Below are 17,967 nucleotides of genomic sequence, written 5' to 3'. Positions count from 1 at the left end.
TGACAGGCACAAGCACAAAATACACTTGACAGATGGTACCACTTTTCAAGAGACATATTTCCAAAGGCTCAACAAAGTCTTAAAAAATGAAGATTTTGAGAACTCAAAGCCTTTTTAGAGAATATCCAGTTCAGTAAGTGTGTGCAATGTGTGGAATGATGCTGTCAAATACATGTGTCATATTCCAGAATCAGACTTAGATTTCAGTTATATGTAGTCCAGCAACAGCTGAAGGGACTATGCACTAACTATGTCTTTCCTGTGAATTCTTTAGGTGTTACAAAAAGATGCGAGCTTCTGCCTGGACAGACAAGAAGGAAACATGAGGAATTGCTTTTTAAACACTCAAATCCAAGACAAGGTTTTTGACATATAGTAAAGAGAATGGATGCACTTTATTAAGATGATTAATTTAATAATGAACAGCAATAAATATGACCGGAATTACTCATAAGTCAAGTATTACAACAAAACAAAAATATTTTTCATATAATTAAATCCCTTTTTAATGTCACTTATTTTAAATCATCAACATACCAACACAACAGGAAATTTGAATTTTACTGTATGTTATAAACGCAGTGTTTGTACAGTGCGTGCAAACTATTTTGAACAAGAAAGTGTTTTGAAAGGAGGAAAAACTTTAATAGATGAAATAAATCACATTGACTACAACAGTCCAGGAAGTTTGGGAACTTCTACAAAGGAAACTAACAGGTGTCTGCCTTCGCCTTCGAGCACAGGGATATCATGTCATATCCCGGCGCACTGTATTCAGACATTTTGTATGTATCACAAGGGAGTAAAAACACTGGGAGGAACACAAGCTTGTGCTGGCCAGCTCCCTTTCATCAGAATAAGCAGTGGGCTGGTCATGAGAGAGAATATTGGTTATTTCACCGGACACCAATTCACCCCGATGACTCATGTTCTCAAACATAATACTTTTTTTTTCCCACAGCCTAGTCCTGTTTTTCATTTTTCATGGCCTAAATCAAAGTTTGAATTCACCTTTTTTTAAAGAAATGATTACGTGATAGTAAAAAAGAAAAGTGTAATAAATAAATAAACCAGATTTTTGTTATTTAAAGCAAAATTGGTTTGGCGGGCTGGATGAGGAAGGTTTTAGCAAACCATAATAATGCAATTTTAATACAGAGGCTTTATTGAGGCTTTTACTAGGGTTTTCCTATAAAGTCATGGGTTATCCATCTAAGAAGCAACTACATAGGGTATCTGTTATTGCAGTTTAAACAATAAATGTTTAGTCGCACCCATTTGTGTACTATGTTTTAAAGGCATCAACAGGTGCATATGGGAGAGCAAGGAGATGGATTTGTATTGAGATACTCTGAAATCTTCATGATTATGTATAAATGGTGGTGTCACATATTTGGCCTTGCATGGAAGCCAATGCATATTTGATGTCCATATACTAACGTCTCATCGACAGTTCATCTTTATTTTGTATGGTTTTGAAGTTTTCAGCCATGCATCACATTTGGGTAGAATTCCTTTGCTAGCAAAATTAGAAATTTTGCAGGCAATGTGTTCTTTCTTCTGATATACTTCTAATATTTCTATTTCTATTTCTAACACTTTAAATGCAATGCCAACAGGCAATGTTGTTACCATCTCATAAATATGCAACCTCATTTTGGTATCATTGTATATGATAATAGTGTATGTCTGAAAGCTATTTTGCTTCATGTAGACATTTACTCTGTGTATGTTATAGCTGAGCAAGCAGATTTGGGCTTTAACTGAGTGTCTGGCTCGCCCCAGCTTGTTAAGATTGATGGAATGCAAGCTAGAGCAGCGCTGGCACAAACCTCTCCCCTTAGTTCGTTTTTATGGCCCTTCTGGGCATCAGTATGGGTGCTTACGTAGACTTTCCTTACATAATTAAGCCTGGGCGCATTTGCCTCTGTTACCGTTCAGAAAAAAAGCCAACCATTTATTTTATTTAAGTTCATTTTTAATATGAAATACAAAAAGATATTAAGCAATTGATGTGAAATAACAAGCAAACATGATACAATATACAGTATTCCACATTTGTTTTTTTGTTTTGTTTTTTAAACAAGGTCACAAATTACAGAATATTTCCATTCCCTCATTTGTAATAGTTGTAAATGTTAAAATAAAGTCAATCCCATCAAGAACTCTCTGTGTAATATTGAGGTGCAAATGAAATTCAATTACAGCTTATCGCACTTTTTGTATATTCATGCCAATATAAAATAAATTTACTTTTGGCAACATAATAGTGAATTCTGGCAAAGTATGCCATCATTAAGCATCCACAAGAAAACAAAAAATTATGAAGTGCCGTTTTAAACTAGAAATGGGAACCTATTTAATTTGGAAATATGTGCAAATAATGTAGAATGACTGTGTTAAAATATAAAATTGCAGCTCATACAAAACTATGTTAAATAAACATAGTTTATAAAGGATATTGGAGAGACAGATGGGACTTGTATCAGTTTGCTTTTTGTGGCATTGAAAAACATGGCTATGTAAATAAATGTAGATTTAGAATCACAAGATTTGCTAATGAATCTGCTCAAATGCAACATATTATGTCCAGTGCAAAGAGAACTCTATACCTCCTCACTTAGATTTGTATAAAATAATAACACACTGTTAGAATGTTATTAAAAGTTAAGTAATCTAAAGAGAAAATCATATTTAGTGTTTTCCTTCAATGGGTCAGGTGAGTGCCACAGACATGGATCATCAAAAAAAGTCACATATGCTGGCCCAATAAGATTTTTTTTTTGTAATGTTGGGGGAAAAGACATCCTCAAACTTAATAGACTTCATACAATCTAATCTCATCAAACAAGATTATATAGACATTCAATGCTCATGGTGGGCACTTTAAGAACATGTTTATGCATCTTTGTTTTAATTTGTTTTAGAATGTGGTTCATAATTTTTTGAAATTATTTGTATTTTAAAATATTATTTCCCAGGCTGTATGGATCACCTGCTTGGATGACAAAGATAAACGTGCATTTAAAGAAAATATTTTTACATGTACCATTTGGATGCAAAATTAATAGAGTGACCCATGCCATGTTATTATTCATTGGTCCAAGTGGAATATTTGGACCAGAGTAGATCTAAATATATTGTCCCTTCCATATCAGGGCTTCGTTGGTGGACTGACCCCCAAATAGAAGCCCTTTATATTCTAATTTTATTCCACAGCTCAGCCCTGTCCTTAGTTTAATATAATCAAGGCTTGATTTTTCCAACTACTGTGGTGGTAATTTTTTCATTAATTACACAAGATGGTTACCTTCTTCATTCCAAAGATTAAGCAAAACAAGGGCCTATCAGCACTGCTGGTAAAATATCAGTTTCCTGGAAACTATATTGTGTGGAAAATCTTAAATTAACAGAACAGAGCCATTAAAGGCAAAAAACATTTGGAGCATTATAACACTTTTCACCTCCTGAAAATTCCCACTGTTTGAAAACTGGGAATTCTCTCTCTATGGTGTTACTTCTAAAAGGGCCAAAAGTCATCATATTTTTTGTGAACATATTCTCCCCTTTAGACAATCTCTAGGTTAAACAAATGAGATAACTATAAAGATATCAGCCCTGTTATTATCTTTCTTCATAATACTTTTATGTTTCTGCTCCATACTAACAAGTCTGTTTTTTAACAGTTATTTTTAAAATAAAGGGTTGTTTTTTCCTTGTGGAAACATAGACAACAAAGAAAATACTCTATAAGCTTAGAACAATATATTGTATTTTCTTCACATTTAGACTATGTTTTATCATAATAATGCAATCATTTTGGACTCATTCAATAAAGCAGCCAAAGTTAAAAGATCCCTGTTAATCATAAAATGATGCTTCCTTAATTTTCAAATTGAGCATTGATCCAAAAGGTACATTCAGTTCCACCAGTTCAGCTAGCTTCATAAAATATTGATAAACACTTGAAAGTGCCAGGGTCACACCTGGATTTGTTTTAGGTGCGAAGCTTCTGGGACAGGTTTTATTAACTAGTGCATTTGAACCAAAAGCAATTGGGATTTTTAAACGTAGGAGAGGCTAAACATTATGTAAAGCCTAGTGATCTGAGCCATTAGGACATTTTCTACAAAAATGAAGTAAAGGGCTTTGTATTCATTTACATATTGCTACCAAAATGAGAAATTTAACAACCAAGATGAGACGGTGAGCGTTCACATGTTATACTAGGCTCAAAATAAATTTAAGACAATCTAGACTTGGAAGTAGTAAGAATACTTACTAAAAGAATACTTAACCTTTCAATATATGTACGTTCTCTTTTAGATAATCGTCAATACATTCTATAACCAAAGAGTAGATTCCAGCACAGTACCGTAACAGTAACTGTGACACTCATAAAAAATGCTTCTGTTCTATTGGCCAACACTAGGGTAGGGGACACTGAAAGTTTAAGTATAGGCAATTAAAAAATTGCTGCATTTTTCCCTCTTAGCATCTTCTTTTGATCCATTTTTTTATATGTTTAGAATTATAGCCTAGTATTAATGAACATTTATTTTCCTCTTCAAAATGTACCAAATTACCATTTTACATCTTTTAATATAAAGAAAATATATTGACATTGGGCAAAAAAGTGTAAAACTCACTACAATTCATGTAAGAGAACAGTATTGTGAGTTTTCAAACCTATTAATACATAGATACCCATCTATTTTTTTACCCTTTAGTTACAGTAATTTATTCTAGGGTTAACTTTACTCCTATTATTTGTATCACAACTCAATTTGTTAATTTCCATATAATTAGAAGCTATTATCTCATGTATTATTCTATATATTCGGTTTATAGCTTTATAGTATATCTCCTAGGAATTTATTTTGCTTATAAAGAAGGAGTAGAAGACCAAGTGTTAAAAAAAATATATACAATGTATTGTGTCAAATTCATTTTGTTTTAGGACAACATGATAATGATTATACTGTGTATATACATATATATATAAAGCGCAAAACAATGTTTAATGTTCATTCTTCACTAGCAAAAAAAACTTACATTTTCTATAACACGGCATTAACATTCCTACCTCCCCACATACATGCAGTGTGTGTATATATATATATATATATATATATATATATATATATATATATATACACACACACAAAACACCTATTCTATGTTATTATTTATGCTATAATTTATAAGTCTAGCAGCTAATAATGCTTATTTGGCTTCATAGTCTATGTGCATATTAATATATATATATATATATATATATATATATATATATATGTGTGTCAGAATTGCATTTCTCACTAGACACAAAGTGAATGAAGAGAGTAACACTGAGGATTGCAATTGTAAGCTAAGGGCATTTGGCATGTAGGCTTCTTTCTACATATATCTATCAAGATGTAAAGTTAATACATGTAGGAGACATGCAGGACTTATTATAGGTACATCTAACCAGGTGACTCTACCTACCTGCGACATCTGTTCCTTGGGTCAGCTTAACTACCACCATAGTCTGTTGAGGGTCTATGTATCTGAAGACCATGGACCATTGGTAGAGAGGTCTGGCCCAGTAGTTGCAGAGACTTTGAACTTCACTCAGGTACAGTTGGGCACAAGCACCTTTATGTTTAAATACGCCCTTCATACTCTTCTTTCATCACTAGTCAAAATAATCAAACTGTGTGTTTTTCCTTTTTTTTAAAAAAAAAACAAATATAAAACTAACTATTTAATGCCAGTACCTGACTATTAAAAAATTATGGAGTATGGATATATGCAAGTTGGGTATATAAAGCTACAACTGGGAAAACACTTTGGAATGGTGGAAATTCTTCAAACACGGCTGGACAGAATCAAGAAGCATGCTGCGGACACAACATTACACAATCCTGCAGTAATGGCAAATCAGCTAGCACTGCATAAGAGTAGAACAGAATACAGGCTGCAACACAACGAAAGCTGAAATGCGTATGCCAGTGAGTCTGTGTAACTGGTTTGCACTGGATGGAGTAAGAGTGCGCGTAAGGTGGAAGAGAGTTGCCGGCTGTACTTTCCCCAAGGGACCAAAGGGTGCCAGCCCTCTCCTGCAGAACTCTTGGTTGGTATGATGAAGAGAACTAATACCAAATAAACAATGAACTTTAATTACAATACTTTAACTAAAAAAAAAAAACTGCTTTTTATGTAAAATAACTAATTTAATCTTAAAACAACCTAAATCTTATTTCCACTAGTACAAATTAAGCTAAATTAAAATATCACAATCAACATTACAAACAGCTTTTTTTTTTTTGTTGTTTAAACAAAAATTATATGGAAAAAATGCAGAAGGGATATTTACATTTTATATACTATTTAAACACTTAACAATATACATACATATTAAACAAGTTTGTATGGCACAAGCTATTCAGTACATCCCTAGATCCCTAGAGTAACATGATGCATAACATTCAGAAGGGGTCATAATAAATTGGAATAACAAATACATTTTTCAGTTATGATAGAGGTCACAGTAAACTCTAGAGGAGAACTTTGTACTTGCAAACCTCCAGTTGAACTATAATGCTCTAAATTAGTTTATTCTTTGAATTTCATGTTTGCATGATCATGAATGAATGGTGTACAACAATTTAAGTTTAAGGTAAAACTGGGTTATATCATCTAATGACTGCAATACACTGCAAATCAACTAAATTTGCCCTTGCTGACACGACATCAATATATATGCTACTTGCAGAAGATTATTGCTTACCACCATATATATTGCACACACACTACAATGGAAGATCCAGATTCAATGTAGGTGTTCTGTTTGTTGAGATATATACATATCAAAATAAATATTTCTATATTTCTATCTGATAAAGTGCTCAGCTTGGCGTAACCTATGTGCATTATACATTCTTTGCTTTCAGGCTTAATAGAAAAAACTCTGTAATTAAATGTATTTGTGACCTTGGCATTTACATTTTCATGCAATGGATACTTTTAAGGTAAAGTAACAAAGTAATGAACTATGCTTACACCTTATTCTGCTACTTTATTAAATAATCAGAAATATGTACAGCCTTGACAAATGTTAATAAAATGCAGCACTATATTGTACTGAAATACGGTAAAAAAAAATGCAATGCAAAGAACACCGTACAGCTACAATGTTTTCACATAAAAGAGAAAACCTAGCAATTATCTGTTAATGTACAATTTCAGCTATTAGGAGGATTTGCAATAAAGTGCCACTAGCTTGAAACCATTTTTGTGTTAATAAGAATGTAGGGCAAGGAGGCACCGTAATGCTTTGAGTGTCAGATATGAGAACGTGTGCTGTAGGGAAAGCACTATTCATGTCTCTGAAACTCAAATTGTAACTCTATTATAATAGTTTAAAGTATGGGATTGTAATTGTGGGTTTGGACATTAAATCATACTCCTTAATGCCTATATTTGGGTAAACATGTATGAAAAAATCATAATAAAAATGTTATGTAAATTAAAATTTTAAAGGGGCATTGCCACCGATCAGATTATCTCTGGGTCTAATTGATGCAGCTAGATCACTGAAAGTGTGTTGCATCTTCCCACTTAGACTTAGTGATATTCCATTTCCATGTTTATTGAAGAATTATAGAAAATAAAGGGAAATGTGCATAAAATGCTCTTGCATCGTTAGAATGTAATTCTTAAAAGCAGATCAGAACTGATATGGAATATTAAATATGCATAATATCAACACAAGTGACAGATCATTTTTAGCAGTGGATCCAAAGAGATCTTGTCTGGCCATACAAGATAGGGCACTGAGTCTGGGCCTATATTTCAGCTGTATTACTGAACTGATGAGCTGAATTTTCTGATGTTTGGTCATAGTCAGGCTCTGGAATCAAATATTATCTTTTCTCAGACATGACAGCTCCCCTTTAATGCTCTTTCAATCCCCTTTGAAATTTTAAATCCACAGAGTAAAATCTGGGTTAATAAGTAAAGTGACGTTCACTGCTAAATCCACAACAATTTGTCGGAAATTTTCAAAAACGTATCAATACAACACCACAATTAATTGAAAATGACTTTAAGACATTATGGTTTAAAAATAATATTTAAAAAGAGGGAAAAAATAATTGTAAAATAGATCTACATAAAAGGCTATGAAAATGAATGCAAAAGAAATAGAGACAGTCATGTCAGATGATCGTATAACTAAGTAAAGAGTTGGTTTTTTTTACAAAATGAATAGAAACATGAAAAAATACCTTTTTCATCTGGTTTTCAGCAAAATGTCAATTTATATGTATAAACCGCATACAGATCCTAATTATAAGAAGGTGACAATAACCTTTTGAGTTGTGTAATATATTGCATTGCAATATTTATCATATGGTTTTCTGGCACAACAAATAGGACATAAGAGGGCAGGATTATAGATCATTAAATAACAGAAGCAGATCTTAGCAAATACGAAAACAGGTGTATATGGCATACAAGTTTCCCTGATTTGTTGAATTGTCACCATATACCAAAGCAATTAGTCTACTGCACAAACACAAAAATGCACTTTACATTTAAAAAAAATGAGACGAATTGATAACCTTTAATTTATATGTGAAATATATGCTGCATTTATGAAATTAGAAATATTTGTTTTTTTATACACAGCATATTGCATTGTCATAAAAAAGATTGGAATTCTAAATAACAAAATAGGGTTCCACTCCCCCCCCAAAAAAAATGTACTAGCAAATTTGTTTTCTGTTAACGTTAACCACTCTTTGTAAAGTACATGAAAACCTTAGTCCAAAGTGAAAGTACATTGTCGACAAGTTTTTATATTACATGAGAACTAGCTATTCAAAGCTGGTTTTAGTTAACAGAGCTTCTTCCCACTAGAGGTACTTACTGTACATATTGAATCACAAACCAGTACTTATTATTAGCCATACTAAAACAATCTATCCATGTTTGAAGATGCTAATAATATGTTAGCAGGTGTTTGTTTTACTTGGACAGGACAAGCCCTTCTATGGCAAGTTCCCTATTCAAATAGGTGGCCCAATATACCAAGTTAAATGTACCGAATAAAAGTGGGAACACTATTCTAGACATTCTGTCGATTTTACTAACGCTGTTAAATGTTTTCTTTGCTTCCTGTGGTTTGGCTTTGTTGGCATCTGCTGTAGCGCTTTTTGATATTGTTGGAAGAGCTGAATCCTTTGTGATGTTGGGAGCGTAATTTGCTACTGCCACAGCATAAGCATTGTTTTTCTTAATTACAGACGCTTTTTCTTTTTTCTAGGAGATAAGGAAAAACTTGGTTAAAATAAAACTGTCAGTTGCTTTATTTACCAAGAATGTATATAAAACAGGGTCTATTAAGCAGTTGTCATGGTATCACATTTACTATTCTTCTTCAGTGGGGACTTTCTTATATAATGTTTTAATACTTAGAATCCCTTTAAAAATAACAGTTTTCTGTTTAAAAATAGTCATATTTTAAAGGCCGTAATATCTCTGACAGCTACGTATTAGCTATAAGTATGTGTTTTACTATTTTATCTTAATGCAACTTAATGCACAAAAACACTAAGCCCTTATCACATTCCCTCACAAATGGATATTATATCATTATCACTACTTCTTCCAATCAGCCCTGTGTGGTGTTTGAGTGGAGAATGTCATCAAAACATCTCAACTACTACAAAGACAAAATTAATTTGGGCACTGCTAGGTTTAAGCTAATTTTGTTCCTGAAAACAACGGGGACTGAACAATACGCCAAAAGGCTCTGGACTCGAGAAAGGTGGGAGTTAATCTTCAGAGCAATCATCATTGATGCCTTCCCTAAAGCAATGACAAGAGGCATCATTCATTTATTTGAGAACTGGTATTTTATAATTTAATAATAGTTAGAATGTTAAATAAAACACGCTACGTTACTAATAACATTAGCAAAAAATAACTACAGCAGTATCACTGTATACCAATACTAAGCCGATGAATAATTTCTACAAAAAATGGCGTTACAATTTCCCAGTTTACTCACTGAATCTTTGTAGATTGGCAAAAAAAACAGGCCTAAGCATACAAAAAAATATCTGTGTGGCTTTGTGACAGTTAACTTACAGGTGTGAAACTTGCTCATCCTATTTTAACTGATTAAAACTCCACAAACTATGTTTCTTCTACTGTTGTTTCCCAGATGGGAAATGTTGTCAAGTTCCAGCTCAATTTTAAGCCATCCCAAGATACTCACAACCAGCAGGGCATTAGATCTGAAGTACTTTCTATTTGATAAGAGCGGGAACTTAAATTAGAAATTCTTGGTTTGCTTTCATTGCCTGCAGCACTGAAAATCAGCATTCCTGTGCTTTTCGGTTGTTTCTTGAATGCTGTTAACAAACTCAATTCACAAACTTGCCTGCAGATTTGTTTTGTTTCAGAAACTCAAAGTAATAAAAGAAAGATGTTTAGACCTAGTCTATGCTGCTCAGGAGAAGTGCTATTACTGCAGTCTGGAACTGCTTAACCTGATAGGGAAAGCAAAATAAAATGTACTTATGCTAATGTGAATATATCTAAAACAGTATATGTTTGTGTAAGGTATTAATATGTGTTAGTGAATGCTGTTAGAGTGAGTATGGTTTTAGAGAGTGTATTTGTGTAAGTTTAAGTGTATAAGTTTAAGAGTCTATAATATTAATTTGTGTGTTACTGTATAGTATTAAAGTGTGGGTGTCAGTGTGCGTTAGCATGAGTGTTTGGTGCGAGCATGTGTATGCATGTTACTGTATTATGTTAGTGTGTGTATATATGTCAGTATAAGTATAAGTATGTGTGATCATGCCTTAGTGTATGGTGTCAACATAAGTGTATGAATCAGGGCATGGTGAGTGTGAGAGGTGAGCCTAGGGTTAGTGATGTCTAAGAGAGGGGAAGAGAGGGGGAGAAAGTGTGTTTGTACATGTGAGTGTATGTTGTTAGCGTGAATAGGTGTAACGGCCGGGAATGGTCAGGATCAGTAACTGAGGATCCACAGTGCAGAACCCAGACACGAACCAGAACAGGCGTCTGGGACACGGGTATAGCAGTCCACAAACGAAGCCGAGGTCAAGGATTGGAGAAGTCAGGATAGCTGTGAGACGTAGCCGAGGTCAAAACCAGAACAAACAGGATAACTGAGAAGCACGAGCCGAGCCCAGAGAACAAGCAATGAATCTCTTTGACGGGCAGCCAGTGGACAGCTAAGGAGCCCTAAAATAGGCCCCAGGCAGATAACCCCGCCCCAAGCCAAGTGCACAAATAGATGGAGAAATGGCCTGCACATGCGTATACTGCCACAGGAGTAAATGGTCGGCTATCATTGGAGTGGCCTGCGCATGCGCAAGGTCCGACGGCATCTGCGGGAGGTTGCTGCAGCCGTAGCCATAGGTAAGGTGGTTACACCATCCCCCGCCACAAGGGCGCGCTCCGAGCGCCCAGGACCAGGCTTAGCAGGCCAACGTAAGTGAAAGTCACGGATCCTAGCCGGAGCGTGGATATTGGAAACGGGTTCCCAAGACCTCTCCTCTGGCCCGTAACCCTTCCAGTCCACCAGATATTGTAGTTGGCCCTTCCGAACGCGAGAATCTAGAATTCGACGCACCTCATACTCCTCCTGGCTCTGGAGCGCCACGGGCTTGGGGGCTCGAAATGGTTCTGAGAATCTATTGGCGACCGCAGGTTTGAGCTGGGATACATGAAACGAATCAGATATCTTCATGGTGATGGGTAGGTCCAGCTTGTAAGACACGTCATTGATCCTGGACCGAACCGTGTAGGGCCCAATGTATTTGGGACCCAAAGTCCTGGAATTCTGACGCAGGCGAAGATTCTTGGTGGAAAGCCAGACTTTATCGCCAGGCCGAAGAGACGGAGCTGGAGAGCGATGCAGATCAGCTGCCCTCTGTTGTTTCCGTTTGGCAGCAGCGAGAAGCTGTCGCGTAGATTGCCATCTTTGAACAATGTCTCGTGCCGAAGAGTCAGCCGCAGGTAAATTGGACGGCGTCAGAGCAGAGGGCCAGATATAAGGATTAAACCCGTATGCCACAAAGAACGGAGAGTTCTTTAGAGATTCGTGGAACGAATTATTATAGGAGAACTCCGCCAAATGCAGCAAGTGGGACCAATCGGAGTGATCTTCGGATACGTAGGAGCGGAGGTAGTGCTTGAGGACTTGGTTGGTCCTCTCGGTCTGACCATTGGATTGCGGATGATATGCAGATGAGAGGTGTATAGCTATGCCGAGATGTTTGCACAGGATCTTCCAAAAACGAGAGACGAATTGAGGACCGCGGTCCGAGATGATTCGTTGCGGCACACCGTGGAGGCGAACAATATCCCGCAGAAAAATGGTGGAGAGTTCTTTGGCAGAGGGTAACTTGGGTAAAGCGGTAAAGTGAGCCATCTTGGAGAATAAGTCGACCACCACTAAGATTGTAGTGTTACCGTCGGATCTTGGCAGGTCTGTGATAAAGTCCATTGCTATGTGGCTCCACGGTCTATTGGGAACAGGCAGGGGACACAGCAACCCGGACTTTTTGGAACGTGGGATTTTGTGGCGGGCGCAGACCAAACAAGCCTGAATGAAGTCTTTAACGTCCTTGTGCATGCCGGGCCACCAATAAGTCCGTTGCAGGAGGAACAGGGTGTTGCGGATACCACGATGTCCTGCGACGGGAGAAGCGTGGAACTGAGCGAGTAAAGGTCTGATGAACCGAGGCTGGACGAACAGGCGTTGACTAGGTACTCGAAGGGACATGGGTCGTGGGTATTGAGAACCGGCGATCAGTCGGGTTAGATCGGCGTTGATGGTCCCTATGATGAGATCTCTGGGGATGATAGGTTCGTTGGTGGTTCCAACATTGGAGTCCTCAAACTGCCGGGAGAGGGCGTCTGCTTTTACATTCTTTGACCCAGGACGATACGTGATTCTGAAGTTAAAGCGGGTAAAGAATAATGCCCACCGAGCTTGTCTTGGGTTGAGGCGTTTAGCATTCTCGAGGTACATGAGGTTCTTATGGTCGGTGTAGACCACAATAGGAGTTTCTGAACCCTCCAAGAGGTGACGCCACTCTTCGAATGCCAATTTGATGGCTAACAACTCTCTGTTACCAATGTCATAATTACGCTCTGCGGGAGTAAAACGTCTGGAAAAATAGGCGCAGGGATGAATCTTATTGGAAGATGGATGTCTCTGTGACAGCACAGCCCCTACGCCCAATTCAGAAGCATCCACTTCTAAGATAAATGGTTTGGTCGGATCCGGACGCTTCAGGATAGGTGCGGATGCAAAAGCGGCTTTGAGACATCGGAAAGCTGCAAGGGCTTCCGGAGACCAAGTCCGAACATCTGAGCCTTTCTTAGTTAGGGCGGTGATGGGTGCAATGATGTGAGAGAAATTTCTAATAAATCGTCTGTAGTAGTTGGCGAAACCAACAAAGCGCTGGATCCCCTTTAGATCAGTAGGAAGGGGCCATTGAGTCACAGCGGCCAGCTTATTGGGATCCATCTCCAGATGACCCTCAGAGATGATATAGCCCAAAAAGGAGGTACGTGATCGCTCAAATTCGCATTTCTCTGCCTTGGCGAATAAGTTGTTCTCCCTGAGCCGTTGGAGCACTGATCGGACCTGTGCGCGGTGTTCCTGCAGAGTCTTGGAATAGATCAAAATGTCGTCGAGATAAACGATTACATGAGACAGCAGCATATCACGAAATATGTCATTAACAAAACTCTGGAATACGGCAGGTGCATTGCATAACCCAAATGGCATCACGAGGTACTCATAGTGACCATACCGGGTATTGAATGCAGTCATCCATTCGTCTCCCTGGCGAATCCGGATTAAATTGTAGGCCCCGCGGAGATCTAGTTTAGTGAAAATGGTTGCATCCTTGAGTTGGTCGTACAATTCAGTGATCAGGGGTATAGGATATTTGTTCTTTATGGTAATGCTATTCAACCCCCTATAATCGATGCACGGACGGAGGGAGCCGTCTTTCTTCTTAACAAAGAAGAATCCTGCGCCAGCTGGAGAGCTAGATGACCGGATGAAGCCCTTCTGGAGATTCTCCTCAATGTATTGAGCAAGAGCGCGGTTCTCTGGTTCGGACAAGGGATACGTTCTTCCAGAGGGTGGTGAAGTACCAGGCAGAAGTTGGATGGCACAGTCATACGGACGGTGTGGAGGTAACCTCTCCGCCCTCTGTTTAGAAAAGACATCTAGGAAGTCATGATATTGCAGGGGAACGAGTAGTCGGGGATTGATTCCAGGAGCTTCGAGCACAGCGTTGGCCGCGCGGTAACTTCGGAGGCAAGAGGTTTGGCAGGAGGCACTCCACGCAGATATCTGTCTAGCTTCCCAATCTATCCTAGGATTATGGAGCGACAGCCAAGGTAGCCCTAGGATTAACGGAATGTGGGGACTGTGAAGGACGTTGAGAGAGATGGACTCTTCGTGGAGAACACCAATGGTCATCAGAATTCGGATGGTAGAATGGGACACCACTCCAGAACCGAGGGGGGAGCCATCCAATGCAGAAATCGGAATAGAGCGGATGCAAGGAATCAGCGGAATGCCCATGTTCTTGGCCCAGGTGGAGTCTATGAAATTTCCAGCAGCCCCTGAGTCTATGAAGGCTTGCGTGACCACCCGTTGGCCTGACCACTGGAGAGTGGCAGGAACTAAAAATCTATTCTGGACAGGGGGTGTTATGGTAAAGATGCTCAGTGGACAACCTCCAAACGCCGCTAAGCTTAGGCGTTTCTGCTTCTGAGGGCAGGAGATGACTCTGTGGCCCTTCCGGCCACAATACATACATAGTCCCAGAATCCTACGGCGTCTTTTCTCCTCCTCGGACAGATGTAGAATAGGGCAAATGTCCATGGGTTCCTCTGCAGAGGCTGTCGCGCTGACAGATGGAGGAGGTGTGCACACAAAAGGATGGAATGGACGAGGTTTTCCACCCCGTTCTCTCTCCAATTTACGCTCTTGTCCTCGGGCATCCAGTTTGAGACAAAGGGCTATAAGATCCTCTAAGTCCTCGGGAATGTCTCGATAGGTCAGAGCATCCTTCAAGTGGTTATTAAGTCCCTTGCGAAATGCTGCTCTCAATGCCTCATTATTCCATTTTGTTTCATACGCTAAGGTACGGAATTCTACAGCATACTGAGCAACAGTTCTTTTACCTTGCTGCAAGTCCATCATATACGTCTCTGCATTGTCGCGGCGTCCTGGAGCATCAAAAACAGCCCGAAAGGCTACAATAAAGGAATCAGCGTTATCCAATAATGGAGAGTGCTGCTCCATGAGTGGTGAGGCCCAGGCCAGAGCCTCCCCTCTTAATAGATTGATGATGAAGGCAACCTTGGTAGCATGTGAGGAGAAGGTTTGAGGCTGGGTCCTGAAATGCAGCTGGCACTGGTTGAGGAACCCCCTACATTCGAGCGGATTACCAGAGAACTTGTCCGGCATGGGCATCTTGGGGGGCTTGACCGGAGAGCTTGTAGCGGAGGAACCCTCTGCGGCAGAGGCCAGGACTGGAGCAGGAGCAGCTGGAGAGGAGAGAGCCTGAAGAAGATCAGTCATAGTGTCCAGCTTCTGTTCCAGGGCAAGGAGGTGAGACGCATGGGAAGCCAAGATCTGGTTGTGCTGTTCATGTCGAGATGAAAAACGACTAAGGTCCGCGGGATCCATAATGGCCTGTCAAAACTGTAACGGCCGGGAATGGTCAGGATCAGTAACTGAGGATCCACAGTGCAGAACCCAGACACGAACCAGAACAGGCGTCTGGGACACGGGTATAGCAGTCCACAAACGAAGCCGAGGTCAAGGATTGGAGAAGTCAGGATAGCTGTGAGACGTAGCCGAGGTCAAAACCAGAACAAACAGGATAACTGAGAAGCACGAGCCGAGCCCAGAGAACAAGCAATGAATCTCTTTGACAGGCAGCCAGTGGACAGCTAAGGAGCCCTAAAATAGGCCCCAGGCAGATAACCCCGCCCCAAGCCAAGTGCACAAATAGATGGAGAAATGGCCTGCACATGCGTATACTGCCACAGGAGTAAATGGTCGGCTATCATTGGAGTGGCCTGCGCCTGCGCCTGCGCAAGGTCCGACGGCATCTGCGGGAGGTTGCTGCAGCCGTAGCCATAGGTAAGGTGGTTACAATAGGTGTTAGAGTAAGTTAGCATTTTAGCATATGTTAGTTACGGGGAGTAACTAAGTTCATAGAATACATTCACATAGATATTAGAGTTGTATTCAAAAAACACATTTTCTTACCTTGTCATTGACAACACTTTTCCCATCCCAAGCCCATCCTCTTTTAGTGAAGTAATTGACAGTGGCGAATTCTATCAATGCTGAAAACACAAAAGCATAGCAAACAGCAATGAACCAATCCATCGCTGTAGCATATGCTACTTTTGGAAGAGAGTTTCTAGCGCTGATGCTAAGTGTCGTCATTGTAAGAACAGTGGTAACACCTAGAGAAAAACAAAAATGCAATACAATATTTTAAATGTGAAATCTCTGTTATTTTATAAATAACAAGTAAAAAGGTTTTTTGAATGGGGTATATCTAATATTATGGAGATGTTTAATTTTAAACACAATAGTCTGGAATATAAAACTTGCCTATAACTGGGTGCATATTAATATGGTGTAGAATTGGGCCCACTGTTTCCACTTAAGGCTGTGGGACCAGCGTTCTTGTTGACCATCCTTTCATGCATGGGTTATTTTTAAATAGATTCAGTGTTCTGAGAAGTATTTAGCTGTGCATTGTTGTGTACCTTTTCTACTCTACTTGTTCTTTCTTGAATAATGGTATGTATAATATATCAGTTTTAGTTATGGTCTCCCACAAAACATTAAGAGATTCGTCAGCCCCACACGCACTTTTTAATGATAGTCAATCATACAATAAAAGCTATTGAGGTTGTCAAAGGATTGAGTACAATACTATTTGCTCTGTATACATTATGCATTTTCACAGCATTAATGCCTCTGCATATATCAGGAAAAAAATTGTGACTTTGCATTCTACAAGTAAGTAGAACAGGGTATTATAACATGGCCCAGAATGAAAAAATGTGACATTATGTCTGGTTCAGTGCATCCTTTGACAATGGACACAATTAATTACTATGCTGTGAACTTTCAGGATACTTTCAGGATACAACATCTGCCGTACTGCAGTGAATCTCAACAGATCATGATTAATTCATAGGGCGTTTACCATATAGCAAATCCCCTGGATCGACAGGAATGTAAATATATGGCACATTTTGACCCAATCTGTTTTGAATATGATTTGTAGAATTCTGAAAATACTCACCTCAGAGACAATCTCTTGATTTATATTGAGCAGCTTTTTCAAATGTGTCTTCCAGCTGAGAAAAGCACCTACCTATTCCGTCATAGATATGTTATCAAAAATAACCCGAGCATTTGCTTATTACCGTATTTGCTCGATTATAAGACGACCCTGATTATAAGACGACCCCCCCAAATCTGAATATTAATTTAGGAAAAAAAGAAAAAGCCTGAATATAAGACAACCCTATAGGAAAAAAGTTTTACCAGTAAATGTTAATTCATGTACACTATTTTTTTAATAAAAGCTATGATTGAGAAAAATATTTTGGTTTTATTTCCTTCTATTTTCCAACCTGCCCCCCCCCCAGTTATGCACATCTGCCCCAGAAATGCCTTATACCCCCTATATGCCACTGTGCCCCATGATATGCCTTTTAACCCTCTAAATGCCACTGTGCCCCATGATATGCATTTTAACCCTATATGCCACTGTGCCCCATGATATGCCTTTTGACCCCCTATGTGCCACTCTGCCTCCAGAAATGCCTTATACCCCTATATGCCACTCTGGCATTTTACTGATACGCAGCAGC

The 17,967-nt window shown here is 38.8% G+C and overlaps 1 protein-coding gene across 1 annotated transcript in view; it reads right to left on the bottom strand.

Annotated features, from left to right (window-relative positions):
- Window positions 1-9,012: 9,012 nt before the first annotated feature.
- Window positions 9,013-17,967, bottom strand: part of LOC149283258 (gamma-aminobutyric acid receptor subunit alpha-2-like) — a 41,257-nt gene continuing 32,302 nt past the window's right edge. Inside the window, exons 8-9 of the mRNA XM_089497755.1 lie at window positions 16,337-16,539; window positions 9,013-9,306 (exon numbers count right to left, since the gene is read on the bottom strand). Of these exons, the coding sequence (XP_089353881.1) occupies window positions 9,013-9,306; window positions 16,337-16,539 (497 nt within the window). The remainder of the gene's footprint in view (window positions 9,307-16,336; window positions 16,540-17,967) is intronic.

Source organism: Sceloporus occidentalis, unplaced genomic scaffold (assembly GCF_023333645.1).
Source record: "Sceloporus occidentalis isolate IW3139 unplaced genomic scaffold, rSceOcc1.0.p SCAF_107, whole genome shotgun sequence".
Taxonomy (NCBI): Eukaryota; Metazoa; Chordata; class Lepidosauria; order Squamata; family Phrynosomatidae; genus Sceloporus; species Sceloporus occidentalis.
The sequence above is the reverse complement of the archived record's forward strand: the minus strand, read 5'-3'. Positions and strand labels throughout refer to the sequence as shown.